General features: G+C 40.7%; 1 protein-coding gene across 2 annotated transcripts in view; it reads left to right on the top strand.

Moving 5' to 3' along the window:
- The window catches only part of LOC137246673 (uncharacterized), a 42,684-nt gene extending 27,691 nt beyond the window's left edge, over positions 1-14,993 (top strand). For both annotated transcript variants that reach the window (XM_067777694.1, XM_067777695.1), the window contains 2 exons: positions 13,483-13,663; positions 13,721-14,993. In XM_067777694.1, the coding sequence (XP_067633795.1) occupies positions 13,483-13,663; positions 13,721-14,134 (595 nt within the window). In that variant the 3' untranslated portion in view covers positions 14,135-14,993. The remainder of the gene's footprint in view (positions 1-13,482; positions 13,664-13,720) is intronic.
- Positions 14,994-16,891: the final 1,898 nt, after the last annotated feature.

Genomic DNA, 16,891 nt, shown 5'->3' with positions numbered 1-16,891 from the left:
TGGATTTCGCTGGGCCGTTGTATGTTAAGGTCAATGGTGACCAAGGACACAAGGTATACATTATGTTGTTCACATGTGCAGCAATACGAGCTATACACCTTGAACTGACCTTGATGACCACGAAGAGCTGCATGGAAGCAATCAGACGATTTACGTCGAGAAGGGGTGTACCTGCTACGATTATCTCAGATAATGCAAAGACTTTCAAGCGTGCTGACTTTGAGCTTCGAAAGCTTGAAATTTTGCTTAAAGGTGATGAAGTGCATCGTTTAGCAGCACATAATGGCATAAAATGGCAATATATACCTGAGAGAGCAGCTTGGTGGGGTGGTTTATGAGAACGCTTAGTAAGAAGCGTGAAATGTGCACTTAAAGCGGCCATTGGCAAGGCCAGACTTTCAGCAGACGAATTAGCTACATTGTTGACGGAAATCGAGAGCGTCATCAACTCAAGACCATTAACCTACATTACCAATGATCACAACGATCTGGAGGCATTGACTCCAGGCCATTTTTTGAATAATTTCAATTATTTTTTATTCACCACAGAGTTACCAGTAACACAGGAGTCGTTAACGCAGTCTTGGTATTTGCAGCAGTCATTGCTTAAACGTTATTTAAAGCGACGGCATAGGGATTATCTTAATCAGCTTCGATCTATTCACCATTGTAAGAATGGACCAAGTCGTAGCATTACTGAAAGCGACATAGTGTTCGTGTATGATGAGCTGAAACCAAGGCTTTTGTGGGAAGTTGGTATCATCAAAACCACATACAAGGGCAGAGATGGTCGCATAAGAGCGTGTGATGTGGAACTGGCAAACAAGCAAATTTTCAAACGGTCGGTGCAGCACTGTATCCGATCGAGATTTCAACAATTTTTCCCCGGGCCCAGGATGTAGAAAATCATAGAGAATGAGATATGTGACTAACACTAACACAAATGCATTTTATTTACATTTATTTTTACCCTCTCCTAACACAACTTAATTAGTGCTTTACTAAGCAAACATAATTGTAATTAGCCTTAAGAGTTCGGTTCACTATTAAATGCCATTATAACCGCATCTGTGGTATTTTATTCCGATCCGGGCTAGTAATTTTTACACAGGTGGAATAGGGACCTAGCCCAACTCAGATCCAAAAAAATGGAAGCTTGGAAAAATTTTAAAGCCAATTCTTCATCGCAAAACCTTGTTCTTTATAAAAAATCAAATGCTAACAACCGCAAGGAAATGAAAATCCAAAAAAAAAAATTGTTTTATGCAATTCACCGAATTCATAAACCCTAATTCGCCAATTAATACTCGACAATAAAAAGACAATGAAACCTCCCATAGCTTTAAAAATTAACAACATATTCACGTCCGATCCATACTCAATTGCAAATATATTCGCATCAGAATGGTCAAACTACTCATCTGACGCCAATTTCTCTAACGAATTTCAGTTAGCCAAAGGCCAACTAAACAATTTTTCAGCATCAAGTAATGTGCATCCTAAAGCTATGACTATTGAGACACCCTTAACAAGCAGTGAGTTAACGATGTGCCTTTGCAAGGTCAAGGGTAAAACTGTTGGTTTAGATCGCATATCATATACCATGATGAAAGCAACCTCAGCTTCCACCAAATCCCGTCTTCTAACTCTTTATAACAATATTTTCGATTGTGGTATGATTTCGCAAAATTGGAAAACACCCACGGTTATTTCGATCACAAAGCCCAATAAAAATCAGCTTTTAACTGGCGGATACCGACCTATCTCGCTTCTGTCTTGCCTTTCAAAAGTCCTGGGGTCAATTCACGTTCATTGAAGTGGTGAAGTGAAAACATTTTTCACCACTTCAGCTGATATGCGATTCAGTTTGAAAAAAAAGTGATATTTACCATAAAATTTTTTTCATTTAACGAATATTTTTTCACCGTTGAATTTGCCCGTGAAAAATCTATATATGGGGTATTCCATCCCATTTCGACCAATTTTGAATCCGACCCCTTTAGAATTGGTTGAAAGTTTTTCTTCTGTTTCTAGCTTACGAAAGACGTTTTTCAGAAGTTGTTCAAATATTTTCATTCAACTCAAAAAAAGTTATGAACTTAAAAAAAAAAACACCGCTTTTGTTTTCAAAATGCTTTGGGATCCTTTGTTTTTAAATTTACTTTTCGGAAAAAATTCAAAAAAAATTTTAAAGTTTTTTTGTAATTTTTCAGTTTTTCGAGATTTTTCGAATTCCGCCCTTTTTTTTCTCATAAAAAATTTCAATCAATTCTGCAATCATCCCCACTAATCCCTGAGTGGGCTGAGAATTTTTTTTATTTAAATGAAAAAAAAACTAAAATTTTGTTTGTATTTTTTCCGAAAAGTACATTTAAAAACATATTAAAAAAAAATGATCCAAAACGGTAAATTTTTGAAAAAGTTATAGCATTTTGAAAAAAACACCGTTTTCCAACTCAAAATAAGTTTTAAATATTTTTTGTTTTCAATTAAATAAAAAAAAAAAAATCTCGGTCCGGGATTAGTGGGGATGATTGCAGAATTGATTGAAGTTTTTTATGAAAAAAAGGGCGAAAGTCGAAAAATCTCGAAAAACTGAAAAATTACAAAAAAACTTTAAAATTTTTTTTGAATTTTTTCCGAAAAGTACATTTAAAAAAAATTAAAAAAAAAAGATCCCAAATGGTAAATTTTTGAAAAAGTTATAGCATTTTGAAAACAAAAACGGTGTTTTTTTAAAAATTCATAACTTTTTTTGAGTTGGATGAAAAAATTTGAAAAACTTCTGAAAAACGTCTTTCGTAAGCTAGAAAAAGAAGAAAAACTTTCAGCCAATTCTAAAGGGGTCGGGTTCAAAATTGGTCGAAATGGGATGGAATACCCCATATATAAAAGAAAGTGGTTTTAGTTACACTATAGCTCAAGAACGGATGAACCGATTTGGCTGAAAATTGGTGCGAGAGGTACCTTAGAACTAGTAGACGGACATAGGATACTATTTATCCCGTCTGGATGGTTTTCGGGAGCCGTCCGCGATCCCGTCGGGATTTTTTTGTGAATTTTTCGGGACTATGTAAGGGTTATTTGGGGATCCCCTACGGGTCATTTCGGAACATTCTTGGGAATAAATAAAACAATAAATAAATGTAAGGCGCGATAACCTCCGAAGAGATCTAAGGCCGAGCTTCTCTTCCAATTTGCGTCGTGCTCCTCTTGATTTTCCCTACAAATTGGCCGGACGGGACCTACATTATTTTATGCCGACTCCGAACGGCATCTGCAAGGCAGATGAGTTTTCACTGAGAGCTTTTCATGGCAGAAATACACCCGGAGCGCTTGGCAAACGCTGCCGAGGGGCGACCCCGCTTAGAAAAATGTTCTTCTAATTGAAAAACCTTATTTCTAAAATTTTTGATGTTGCTTTGCTCGGGGTTTGAACCCAGGGCATCCGGTGTGGTAGGCGGAGCACGCTACCATCACACCACGGTGGGAATATTTCGGGATTATTTGGGGACCCTTGTGGCATCATTTCTGGATATTTTTCGGGATTCGTCCGCGATACCGTCGGGTCATTTCGTGGCTTTTTCTGTATAATTTCGATCACTTGGGGATCCTATCAGGTTATCATTTCACTTAGTTATTTTTTACTCTATTACATAAATTAAATAGTTAGACAGACAATTTTTTTAAAATGAATAACTTGATAAGCAGGTTAACGTGAATAGTCCATATATTTTATTTTCTCCTTGCGGACGAGGCCACGGGTAAAGGCTAGTATAATATATATATATATAGGAGTGATAAAGAGTGTTGCATACCACATGAGGTAAACCCACTTCTTGGGAATGGTCCCTACATACGAATAAGAATAGATACAAGAATACAGATAAGGGTAGAAAATAGAAAGGAATAGAGAGAGAAAGAAGGCATAGGAGAAGGAAAAAGGAACGGAAACGAAAATTAAAAAGTCTAGGAAAAAAGAAATGGAAGAGTAAGAGATCGGGAGGGCAAACGAGAGAGAGGCTGAGAAGGATATAAAGATGGAAGAGAAGGAGAGGGGGACGGAGAGGTAAAGGAGAAGGAAAGAAAAAGGGGAAGAAAAAAGGGAAGGAAGGGAGAACAAAAAGGAGAAGAGGTAGGAAAGAGAGAAGAAAAAGGGGAAGGAAAAAGGAAACGAAAATAAGGGGAAGGAAAGGAGAAGAAAAACGGAACGGAAAATGTAAAGAGGAAGGAAGAGGGAAAAGAAAGGGAGAGGAGAGGAAAGGCGGTGGTCGAGGTGGAGACCGAGGGGAAGGAGAATGAGAGGGAGGGAGATAAAAAGATGGAGAAGAGGAGAGCCATAATAATGAGGCTAAAGAGATGCTAATTGCCCAAAAAGAAACATAATACATTACGCGTACTAGTTCCCAAAATTCTTTAAAAAGTTGTTTATTATTTATACTAAGAGATCCACTGATATGGGCTATGGGCTTTCTGACTTCGGACACTCTAGCCTTCGACTTTATCCTTGGCAGGACGGACTATGCCGATAACTGCTCCCTGTGCAACCTTCACTCCAGTCATTCCCCGGTAGAGGAATGGGGAAGAGGACTCATCCGGGGAAGGGGACCAGTTTACTTGTTCACGGATGGTTCGAATATAGACGGAAAGGTTGGTGGGGTCTTTTGTCAAGAGCTAACTGTAAGCCGCAAAATTTAAGTTGGCTGGTCACTGCAGCATTTGACATCCTTTGCTCTGAAAGCAATGGAGAAGACTGTAGACCATGATATTAGATCAAAGGCTCTCGATAGAATACCACTTCATAGAGATCAGCATGCATATAGGACAGGCAGGTCGACAGAAACTGCATTGTATCAGCTGTCCACATAAATTCAAAGTGTGTCCGAATGCGGGGAGGTTGCGCCATGGGCATTTTTGGACATAGAGGCCCCCGAGAGTGTGAATAGGGCACTGGAGAGAAGAGAGATACAAAGTCCGATCCGTATGTGGATAAACGCCCTACTGCGTGCGATGATTTACGAAACCTCGAGTGGGAACGGTACAGCAGAGATCAAGGCAACGAAGGAATGTCCACAAGGCGGCGTCCTGTCACCCCTGCTGTGGAGCCTGATAGTAGATGAACTTCTACAGAGGCTCTCAGAAAACGGAATTCGATGTCAGGGGTACGCGGATGATATTGTTATAATTGTAAGAAACAGATTTGAGGGCACTGCGACATAATGTAAAGGGCATTGAGGTTAACGAAAAAATGGTGTACTGAGGTAGGGCTAAGTATAAACACTAACAAGACAGCCATTGTGATCTTCACCAGGCGAAGAAAACTAGAAGGGATGAGGCACATCTCAATAGATGGAGTACAGTTGGAGCCCAAGCGTGGGCATCAAGGAAAACCGTGGTGACCGTACAGAAGTCACTCACGAAGCTGCAACGCTTGGCATGTGTCTACCACCCCTATCATGGTATCCGCCGGATGGTTGCGGAGGGAGATATACGCGATCCGACGGTATACGGTATCATAATAAACGCATGATAAAGCAGTATGCGGATCGATAATGTAGTGCGCGGATCGATTAAAAAATGGCATCACCTATAACGCATTCGATCCGCGTGTCAAACAAATTTACTCGTTTCTCATTCGTAGTTCATTGTGTTGCGGATCTTATCAAAATAAAAATGGAGAGCAATAAAATGTAAGGGAAAATATTTTTAAGCTATTGCATAGATTTTATCGCGGGCTTGGCGACTAAATCAAAAAAAACCGTAACGGATATTTGTCAAAAAAGATCCGAAAAGGCTCGAAAAGGTTCGAAAAGATTCGTAAAGTTTCGGTGTTAGCAACAGGCCAAATACATAAAATTAGATCTCTATCATTTACACGGTTACCAAACTGAGAATGTGTTAGTAAACACGAACGCGTAGCTAGCACGAAAGCAAAATCAATTATTTATTTAGTTTGATTTCAATGCTTGAACGGTGAACGTGTGTCACACGCACTCTTTGGTACTTCCTCACCGTACGAGCATCGAAATTAAACTAAAAGAGCTGTCGTTGATTTTCACGAAGTAGCCATTGTGCTATCGCTTATCGTATACATATATGGTCGCTTACAAGCCAACCTAATAAAACCGCAGTGCGTTTTTTAGCGCACGCAAACAACCGGCGTTTTTTGCCCTAACCCAAATAAGCATGCGTTGCGACAATGTAAAGCATGTGTGCAAAAACGTCAAATCTAAATGTCACGCAGAACAAAAATTGGAAATCGAGTTAGGTTTTCACGCAGCAAATTCAATTTGAGTTGCTCTCATACAAGTTGTATGTGCATGAGACATTTTTGACAGAAAATGACTTGCGTGCGTTTATATTAGGTTGGCTTGTTAGCAGGTGCTAAGCTCACGCCCACCCCGGATCATAAAGTTAAAGTTAAAGTTAGAGTTAAAGTTAAAGTTAAAATTAAAGTTAAAGCTAAAGTGAATGTTAAAGTTAAAGCGAAAGTTAAAGTTAAAAATAAAGTTAAAGTTAAAGCGAAAGTTAAAGCTAAAGTTAAAGTTAAGGTTAAAGTTAAAGTTAAAGTTAAAGTTCAGGTTGTTTTTTTTTTTTTTTTTTTTTTTTTTTTTTTTTGTGTTTCGTGGAAGGAGGAAATGCTTTATGCACTGACCGGGATATTTAAGCCTCACTGCGAGACTCTCCGAGTGTAGGACTCCCTTCTTCCAAGTGTAGGACTCCCTACCCACTAAAACCTAACCTCCCACGGCCCGCGCAAATCCCCGTACCTGGGACCGCGTTTAGCATTACTTCGGGTACGGGTGCGCGCTACGTGAGCTCTATGGCTACTCTCACGCTAATGGGCTAGGCATCCGTCTTCTCGTTTACTGGTAAGTATATGCCTCACATATGTGCTGACCGTATCCCATCTGTCTCTTCGACAGGTCATGTTATTAATGACACTGCCCGGGGATAGGTCGCCAAGTACCTCTTCTACCCTCCTTCGCTGATGGGAGAAGTGCCTGCATTCGAAGAAGGTGTGGCGTACATCGTCTATTTCCCCACAGTACAGACAGCTCGGGCTATCAACCTTACCCATTCTGTGTAGGTATTTGCGGAAGTAACCATGTCCCGTTAGAAACTGGGTCAGGTAAAAGTCTACCTCTCCGTGCGGTCGCTTCAACCATGGATCAAGTTCAGGGATTAGTTCCCTAGTCCACTTTCCTACGATGCTGTTGCTCCACTGGTCTTGCCAACGTCGGATCGATTCTTCTCGCGCCTGCATGGCAACAGCAGCTCTACTTGCTTGCAATCCGTTGTCATATATTGTTTTTCTTTCCTCAACGAGAAGATATATCGGTATGGTTCCCGCAACGACCAGGACAGCTTCAGCTGATACCGTGCGGTAAGCCGAAGATATTCGCAGCGCCCCTCTGCGTTGGACCGAGGTGAGGGCGACTCGGTTCTTCCGGTATTTCATTGCGTCCGCCCAGATTTCTGCACCATATAAGAGTATAGAATCCGAGGCTGATGCAAGCAACTTCCTTGTGCATGGCTTTGGGCCACCTGTGTTTGCCATTAATCTACTCAACTGCGCTATTATGCGCGCAGCTCTTTCGCAGGTCCCTCGTATGTGATCCGAGAAGTTGAGTTTGCTGTCTAACCTCACTCCCAGATATTTCGTTGAAGCGAGTGTTTCTATTGGCTGGTCCCCAACCATCATGTTCCTGGTAGTGGGAATACGTCTCTTTGTGAGGATGACGATCTCCGTTTTGGTTGTTGCTAACTGGAGACCGTGCTCAGCCATCCACCTATTTACATTACGCATGACCTGGTTTAATTTTAGCTGTGCCAGCTCGCAGCTTGGTGCTGTTATCACAGCTGCCACGTCGTCTGCAAATGCAACGAGGAAGGTGCTTTCTGGCATGTCTAATCGAAGAAGACTGTCGTAAGTTATATTCCAGAGATCGGGACCTAGTACCGAACCCTGGGCTGCTCCACCTGTTATTTTTACCCTTTTTTGACCGTGAGTACTTTCATATATTAGATACCTCTCTCTTAGGTAGTCCCTTAAAATTTCTAACAAATATTGCGGTACTTTGAAAGTGCTTTCTAGTGCCTCAAGCATGTCCTCCCACCTAGCTGAGTTAAAAGCGTTTTTGACGTCCAGCGTGACCAGCAACACTATAGGTCTTGCTCTGTGGCACGCTGTCTCGGCTTTCTTGACTGCGTCTATAACTTCTGCTATGGCATCTATTGTAGAGTGCCCCCTCCGAAAACCATGCTGTCTGGGCGACAGTCCTCCGGCGTCCTGTAACGCTCTGGTGAGGCGTTGCTTCAGGAGACTCTCCATCAATTTCCCTGCTGTGTCCAACATACATAGGGGACGGTAGGATGATGGAGAGTTGGGATCTCCTTTCCCTTTTGGAATGAGAACCAGTCGTGCTGTCTTCCATATGGTGGGGAAAATTCTTTCTTCGAGACATTTGTTGTACATGTGCAACATAAGTTCTGGGCAGTCGTTTGCAGCTAGTCTAATTGCCTCCGCGGGTATTCCGTCGGGCCCAGATGCTTTCCTAGGTTTCATAGTTCGCACGGCAGTTTTAAGCTCTTCTTCTTGGAATGGTTCCACGTTGCGATCTTCATGGGTAACGTACCCGCCCTCCCTAGGCAGTTGGGTGGGAAACAGGCCATCCACAATGTTCCTTATTTGGTTCTCGTCCATCAGCTGGTTTGGCGGACGGAACTTCTTCATTACTATCTTATATCCCTGCCCCCATGGGTCTCGATCCACTTCCTCGCAAAGCGCTTTCCAGCACTTAAGCTTGCTTTGCTTAATGGCAGCACTAAGAGCTTTCTTCGCTCCTTTGTACGCTTCCGACTTTTCTAGAGCCTCAGGCCTGCCGCGCGCGCGAGTTGCTAGCCTTCGCATCCTGTGGCATATTTTCCGCAGCTCCGCGATTTCGCTATTCCACCAGTATACCTGCTTTTTGCCCCTCCACACTCCCCTCCGTGGCATAGAGAGGTTGCAAGCGTGGCGAAGACAGCTCATTGTCTTTTAAACCGTCTCTTCCGTCGGACTGGAGTTGTTGATTATCCGTCGGGCATCCCCCAGTACTGATGCGGAGAACGTGGCAGAGTCGACCTTGGATGCGTCCCATGCTTTTGTTCTGCGTGGCCCGTTCGGAATCTGCCTCTGACCGGGATCGTTTAGGTGGAAAGTGATGTAGTTGTGATCGCTGCCAGTCAGATCCTCTATGACTCTCCATCCAGCAGCGGTCAGGAGCAGGCTTTCTGACACTAGTGTTACATCGGGGATCGAGTATCCAAAGCCTGACCGTCGGTATGTAGGGGTCGTACCAGTGTTAAGCACGTTCAAACCGAGCCTGGCTGCCATCTCAAGGACTAACCTTCCACGGGTGTTAGTCTGCGGCATTCCCCATTCGACGGCTCTTGCGTTAAAGTCTCCCGCCACAACCAGGTTACTAGTTAAGTCCCTCAGGTCGTCTTCAATAAGTTCAAGCTTCTCCCTGAACGTTTGAATGGGATCATTCGGGGACAAGTAGCAGCTTACTATTGTGGTATTATTCGTAGTTAGGCGGACGTAGCCTTGTCCGGCAACACGGTTCACAATATTGGCGTTTGCATCTGTCATCCAGATTGCGGCGGTGCCGGTGTTGTCTATATGCCAATCATTTCGGGCTCTATAGGGTTCGCTGATGATAACGCTGTTAGCTTTATGGTCTAAGACCAACTGTTGTAGTAGCTCATCAGCAAGTCTGCTCCGGTTTAGGTTGCCTTGGATAAAACTAATCACTATTGAATTGAGACTTTGGCCTTTGCAACAGCGAGTGCCGCTCTGAAAATGCTGCATGCTCCAGATCCAGGGACATGATCGAGCTTCTGTGTATTACACAGGTAACATTTTGGAGCTGCGGTACAGGCCGAAGCTTTGTGGCCGCTTTGCCCACACTTCCAGCAGGCGTTACTCCTGTCTGGACCCTTGCATTCTGCCTTCCGGTGTCCGTAGCCGAGACACCTAAAGCAGCGTTGTACTTCTGCTCGCTGTCTGATTCGGCACTGTATCCATCCGATCGGAATTTTACCTTTTTTGAGTAGGGCGTTGCCAATATTCTCGTCCACTTCGACGACCGCCATTTTCTGTTCTCTTTGGTTTGCTGCGAACACAGAGACCCGGAGAGGTCTAGTGATTTCTTCTTTTCCGACCTCCCTCCTTATTGCGTCTTGGATTTCTGTTTCAGTTGTGAGACAGTCCATGCCAAGTACTTCCAACTTCATCCGCTTGGAGAGCTGTTGTGCTTCACCGACCTCTCCTACTGCACTACCTATAGCTGCTCTGAAGGCCGTCTGGTCACTGCAGCGCGCCGTTTCAATCAGTACGTTACCAGATTTGGTTTTTCGTACTGACCGTACCACCGTACCTGTGTCATTAGGGCGGAGCTGGCCGCGTATGGCCCCTAGTACCTGGGCATAGCTTTTGCCTTCCACAGGTTTTACCACAAAAGTTGCTGCTTGTCTCCTCTTTCTCGCCCGTTTTTGAGCTTTAGGAGCTTGGACGGGGGTTGCCTGCTTGGCTGGCTGGGCCCGCTGTTTCAGCCTCCGGCGCGCTACATTGGACCAAGACTCACCTTGTGAAAGCGTATTTGTTCTTTCATCTCGTTTCTTTTTGGCTTCCAAGTCCTCCGAGTGGGAATCTGAGCTCGTTCGTGCCCTCTTGCTTTTTCGGCCCGATTCTCTGCTCTCATCTACCTTTTGGGCCCTTAACGATCCCATGCAGCTTAACGCTTCCTCGAGAAGAGCCATACCGGTTTTTATGTCCTTGGACACGGTCTTCTGCTTGAGAGCGGTTTCCTGCATCTCGCGCAGCACTGATACCGCATACTCCAGCAGTTCGTCTTGGCTCTTCCCTTCGAGGCTTGTGTATGAGAGTGAGCCTCTTGGCGGAGTCGCACGTTTCTCCTTCCCAACAGCGCGCTGTGCAACGACATTGGGTGAGCTGACCGACGCTTTTTCCCTTGCAGTAGCAGGTGTGGACTGGCTGGGGTTATTGCGCAGCTGTGCTTTCGCTGCCTTTGTCTTTTCCGCCGATTCGGTGCCTTGTGTGGGCATTACCGACAAGGTCGCTTTAGCGGGGGTTGTTAAAACCGGCGATCTCAGCACTTTAGTGCTCTTCTTGAACACCGCTTCATCGCCCCTTTCTTTCTCGCTTTCTCTACTTTTATCTTCCTTTGTTGTTTTTATTTTGTTGCTCATTTGTTCTATTGGGTCTCCGCTTCAAGCCGCTATCTCCGCACGATGTGCAGTCGCCGTCTTCAATTCCCGTGGTTATCTTTGCAGAAGCAGGGAGGCCACGCGTGGGTTGACACAGGTCCTTATGGGAGTCTGTGTTCAGAGCCAGAATACAGCGTTAGTCAGGAGTCGTCTCAACTGAGCCTGCACCACCAACTTAATGGCGACGTGCTTCGAACGTACTTGAAGACCTGCCAAGGTTTTAACGAGACGGAGACGATGCCGATATTAACCTACCAGCCGTTTCGGCAAGGTGTCACCCTTGCTTATTAAGGTAGTAGCCTATCGTCATCGCCAGCCCGTAGCAATCAGTTCATAATCATATTTCCAGTTTTGGTCAACAGGATCTTACTGGTCTCGATCCTGTGGATGCTTGATGGGGTATTTTAGGGCGGCATCCTATCGCCCTTCCACCGGAACTTTGGGATGTGTTGCCCTTAGAGCAACACATTCCCATTTTTCCACTGGATTGCTCGTTTTGGTTCGCCCTGAGTACTTAATTCACTCAGTACCTCCCGTCTTGTGGGAAGCGTTCCTCTATCCACCACCTGAGGAGGCGCCCGGTAGGGGACCGATACCCCCGCGGGTAAAGTTCAGGTTAAAGTTAAAGTAAAAGTTAAAGTTGAAGTTAAAGTTAAAGTTAAAGTAAAAGTTAAAGTTAAAGTTAAAGTAAAATTAAAGTTAAAGTTAAAAATAAAGTTAAAATTAAAGTTAAAGTGAAAGTTAAAGTTAAAGTTAAAAATAAAGTTAAAGTTAAAGTGAATGTTAAAGTTAAAGCGAAAGTTAAAGTTAAAATAAAGTTAAAGTGAATGTTAAAGTTAAAGCGAAAGTGAAAGTTATAAATAAAGTTAAAGTTAAAAATAAAGTTAAAGTTAAAATGAAAGTTAAAGTTAATGTTAAAGTTAATGTTAAAGTTAAAGTTAAAGCTAAAGTTAAAGTTAAAGTTAAAGTGTTTGTAAATTGTCGAGCTCGAGGCCATACAATATTAAATAACAAACAAAGAAAACTATACTTTGGAGATGCTTCACATCATCGGCACACCCAACGATAAAAGAATGAATTTTAAGTCAGACACAGACCAATGCGCTCACGCATACCGACAATTGGTAAAGCAAAATTGCAATAATTAATGCTGAGAGTGTTATACAACAACATTTACCTGGTGGGAATTTAATACATACTTATGCTATGGGTGTCGCTCACAGTTTAACTTTTTATGCTATATTGTTGTTAGTTAAGAATTTTGTTTATAATTACGGTTCTTTATTTGTTTACTTTTTATGTTTATTTTCGTTTTTGTCATATCAAATTTTAAATTAGTCGATCTGGTACATCCAACGATGTAAGTCAAATGTATACATGTACTTTTATGTTTTTTATTATAATACTTGTATTTTTGTATTTCTAGTCCTGAAGATGACTTCTAATTGAAGTCGAAATACCGATAAATAAAAAACGGCAATATATAACATATACAAATAAACAGTTTTCTTTGTTTGTTGTTTAATATTGTATGGCCTCGAGCTCGACAATTTACAAACATTTTTACAAACTAAAGGCCAAAAAACCAACAAATAAATTAATTAGTTAAAGTTAAAGTTAAAGATAAAGTTAAAGTTAAAGTGAATGTTAAAGTTAAAACGAAAATTAAAGTTAAAAATAAAGTTAAAGTTAAAAATAAAGTTAAAGTTAAAATGAAAGTTAAAGTTAAAGTCAAAGTTAAAGTTAAAGTTAAGGTTAAAGTTAAAGTTAAAGTTAAATGTAAAGTTAAAGTTATAGTTAAAGTTAAAGTTAAAGTCAAAGTTAAAGTTAAAGTTAAGGTTAAAGTTAAAGGTAAAATGAAAGTTAAAGTTAAAGTCAAAGTTAAAGTTAAGGTTAAAGTTAAAGTTAAAGTGAATGTTAAAGTTAAAGTGAAAGTTAAAGTTAAAGTTAAAGTGAAAGTTAAATATTAACTTCTCATTTATTCAATAAAAGTAAAAAATTTGTTTTCTTATCGGTCACCACGCTTAAAAAGGTTAACTTGAATTACTATCAAAGACAAAACTTGAATTAATATCAAAGAAAACAAAATATTATAATTGCATAAGTTGATAATATGCAATAGCTTTACCGCGGCAGTCCCCGAGTGCCACACGTCCTTTTTTATATATCTTTTTTGAGTAATATATATTAAAAATTCCGTTTTTTTAGGAAACGCACAACCAACAAGGACCAGTTTAAATGCTTGGTATCTAAAATGAAGGAGCATCCCGATATAGCCAAAAATTTTACAAGAAATGCTCCACACGTGGTAGAACAATTTTGGGAAGGCGTGCGTGATAATCTCAACTCTCTAGCACCTTCATCGAAAACCATTGCAGAATGGAAAAAGGTTTGTAGATGATTCAATAGTTAATTGAAAATATACTTAATTGCGTATTAATTTTAGGTTTGGTCAGACTTTAAGTCTGCAGTTAAGAAAAAGTTGGCACACAACAAAAGAGAAATGCAAGCAACTGGTGGAGGAGAAAATAGGCAACAACTCCTAACTAGTTTAGAAGAAGATGTTGCTGATTTAGTAGGTCTAAATGACTGTGTCGGTGGCATTAGAAATGCAAAGCAGTTTGGAGTTCCTCAGAAGAAAATAACTGAGAATACCACTCCAATAAATTTAGAGCTGACGGTTGATGACATTACTTCATCTACATCGAAGAGAACTCGTGAGGGTAGCAATCTATCTACTTCACGAGATGTAATGGACCACGAGTTCTTAGGAAATGAAAATGTAGAAAATCAGCAAAATATTTGCAATGCACGCAAAAAAAGAGATAGGTGTGCAGGAGAGCTTATATTCAAAAATTAGCGAAGGTGTTGGTGCGCAAGAACTGCATTTTAGAAATGTTAAAGATGATATAAAAGGACTGACTAGATCGGTAGAAAGGCTGGGTGATTACCAGAAAAAAATAATGAAATTCTACAAGCTTTTCTTGAAGAGACAAAAAGGCACAATATCGCTATGGAGACGAATGCTGTTGAAAAATTGAGGGTAAAAAAAGAACTTTTAACCCTCAAACGGGCAAAACCGTAATACTGTTCAAATCAAGTTCATATTTTGCGGGCATGTAAATGTTGGCTATATATGCTTATAAATAAGTTTTCACTAAAAAATAATGTCTGGAAAAATATTTATGGGAGAAATAGTGAACACCGTTTCCAGACGGTCTTGCCGGTTCACGTGTGTATAAAATTACTAAAAAGGAGGCACGTGTTTTTAAAATATTTTTATTTTGAAAAGATCGTAATTCGAACGATATTCTTTAAATAAAGCTTTCAAAAACATAAAGTAATAATGCGCTAAAGCTTGGCCTTAACAACGAAAAGTAACACAACATAGATATTTTTAATTCATTTTGAAATATTATGGGGGATGGGCACGCCTGGTTTCATTTTAAAATTTATTTATTTTTGTGATGGTAGTCCCAAAAACAATTTTTGTCTGTTTTCAATATAAATGCAGATTACATTTGGAACAAATGGCTGGTTATTCGACTGTTTGCAATGTTTGTAGCGTTTTTTCCCGTTTCTATCCATCCACTTTAGGAAGTGATCATGGCCGTCAAATCGCGCATCATCGAGAAGATGAAGAGCCCTTTTCCTACCATTGAGAGACCAGCCTGTGCAGATAGTGAGCGATCAATACTTTGCTCCGATGTCTGTCTACCAACTGCCCGCTTTTCTTTGAAAAGGACAAGACCATCAGCTATTTCCTCACGGAATTGCGGAGGATTGTACTGGCTTTTTTCTTCGGACATATTGCTCAAATCGTTTGCTTTCTCAGAGTGCATACGTTTATGCAAAACATAAGCATTTGTTGCTGCCATGTCCACAAAGTGATAAAAAATTCTAGTCATAATATTTCGGCTTTTAGTCTGAATATGAAACGACCGATAAGACTGTTCATCAGATCGACTCAGCCCATATGAGCATGTATTCTCTAATGATTTGGGGAAAGTTTCCTTGCATGAAAAGCTTTTGTTTTCTATCACATCTTGATACTTTCGCTGGTTGAATATCAGTATTCGCTCTCAAAAAAGGTTCAATACCAGCATATGTAGATGTCGGATGTACACATTTATTTTCCTTCCATAACACCATGGTCACACCGGCTCCTTGAAATAAGGTCACACAATCGACGGAAAATCCTCTGCTTTCTTTGCTCACGTCAGCGCCAGTTGGCAGCTTGCAACCAGGAATGCGATTGACCAAGAAATCCCATACTTCTCATTGTACCCAAACTATATATTGCACGAGTTCGAAGTATACTAACAGAGGTAATAATGTATAAAAATTATCAAAATATAATATGTGATGTACAAGATCGGGAATCGTAAGCGAATGACAATCCAAGATCTCGTGTGATAGGCAAGGCAACGTTATCGCTGGTACCATTGTATATTTCGAAACGGTAGGCAAAGCCGTTCGTGTCCATAGCACAAATAATTTTCCACCTCATTTGTGCGGCTTATTTAGCATATATTGTAAAACTAGGTTGAACTGGCGGTCCAGCAGCTTCAACTGTTGGTAATGGAGATCGAGGCGTTTTGGACGATCTTAACGATCTTTTTGCTATGGGTGTAGACGATGTGTATGGGGTTTGTGAACCAATTGATTCGTCGAAAATCAGTGTTGATCTAGCTACTGGTTGTTTGATTGAACTTATATGCAGCGACGAATTTTCAGTCTCGTATCCTGAGCCTCATTCATTTTATTTATACTTTCTGCAATTATCTGTTCAGCTGAGTCATTACCCTCACTATTATCAACGACATAGTCAGTGTTATCGAAACTGTCATCATTGCTGAAAGTTTCGTTTCCGACACCCACGGAATCGATGAATTCTATCAATTCTTCATCGGAAAATGCTTCCAAATTTATTTTTCCTTTTTTTAAGAATGTCCAGAGCGATCCATATTTACCACAAAACTATATATTCCCCTGCAATGAAAGCACATCTTTATGTCAGTATGGAATAATTTTTACCCACAAACCGCTAAGATGTCCTTGAGACGGCCTTACTTTTTTCGAATCCAAACCCAACTATAAATTACTTTTTCACTTCAAACCATTTTTAAAAATCAAAAAGAATATGTAAGGTACTTACCGTAAAATTATGAACTTGATTGTTTTATTCTAAATGTATCTCTTTTTAAAATAAAAAATGCAAAACTGGATAACCAATGTTTAACGCTACTTCACTCGTTCCCCGCACTTCATTGAAAATAACTTTGAAATGCATTGTCACAATACATTAAATATTGCATCAAAATACTACTAAAAGTAATTTGCACCTATTTACCGTAATTTTTGGCGACAAAAATGTGTATTCTGGACTCTGAAGGCAAAAAGAAGAAGACTGTTTTGAGACGGTCTTACCCGTTTGAGGGTTAAGTATTGGGCTAGGAGGGATCAACAAACAACTGACACCTAATAATTAAGTATAAGTATTTAAATCTGACTGAATGAGTGATTTTCTTTAGCTTTAGTTTTTAAAGTGCAACATTTGCCAGGAAGGCTTTTTTATTTAATTTTAACAAATGTATACATATGTTAAATGTATATA

This window comes from Eurosta solidaginis, chromosome 3 (assembly GCF_040869045.1).
Source record: "Eurosta solidaginis isolate ZX-2024a chromosome 3, ASM4086904v1, whole genome shotgun sequence".
NCBI classification, from domain to species: Eukaryota; Metazoa; Arthropoda; class Insecta; order Diptera; family Tephritidae; genus Eurosta; species Eurosta solidaginis.
This window is presented reverse-complemented; position numbering and strand designations above follow the sequence as displayed.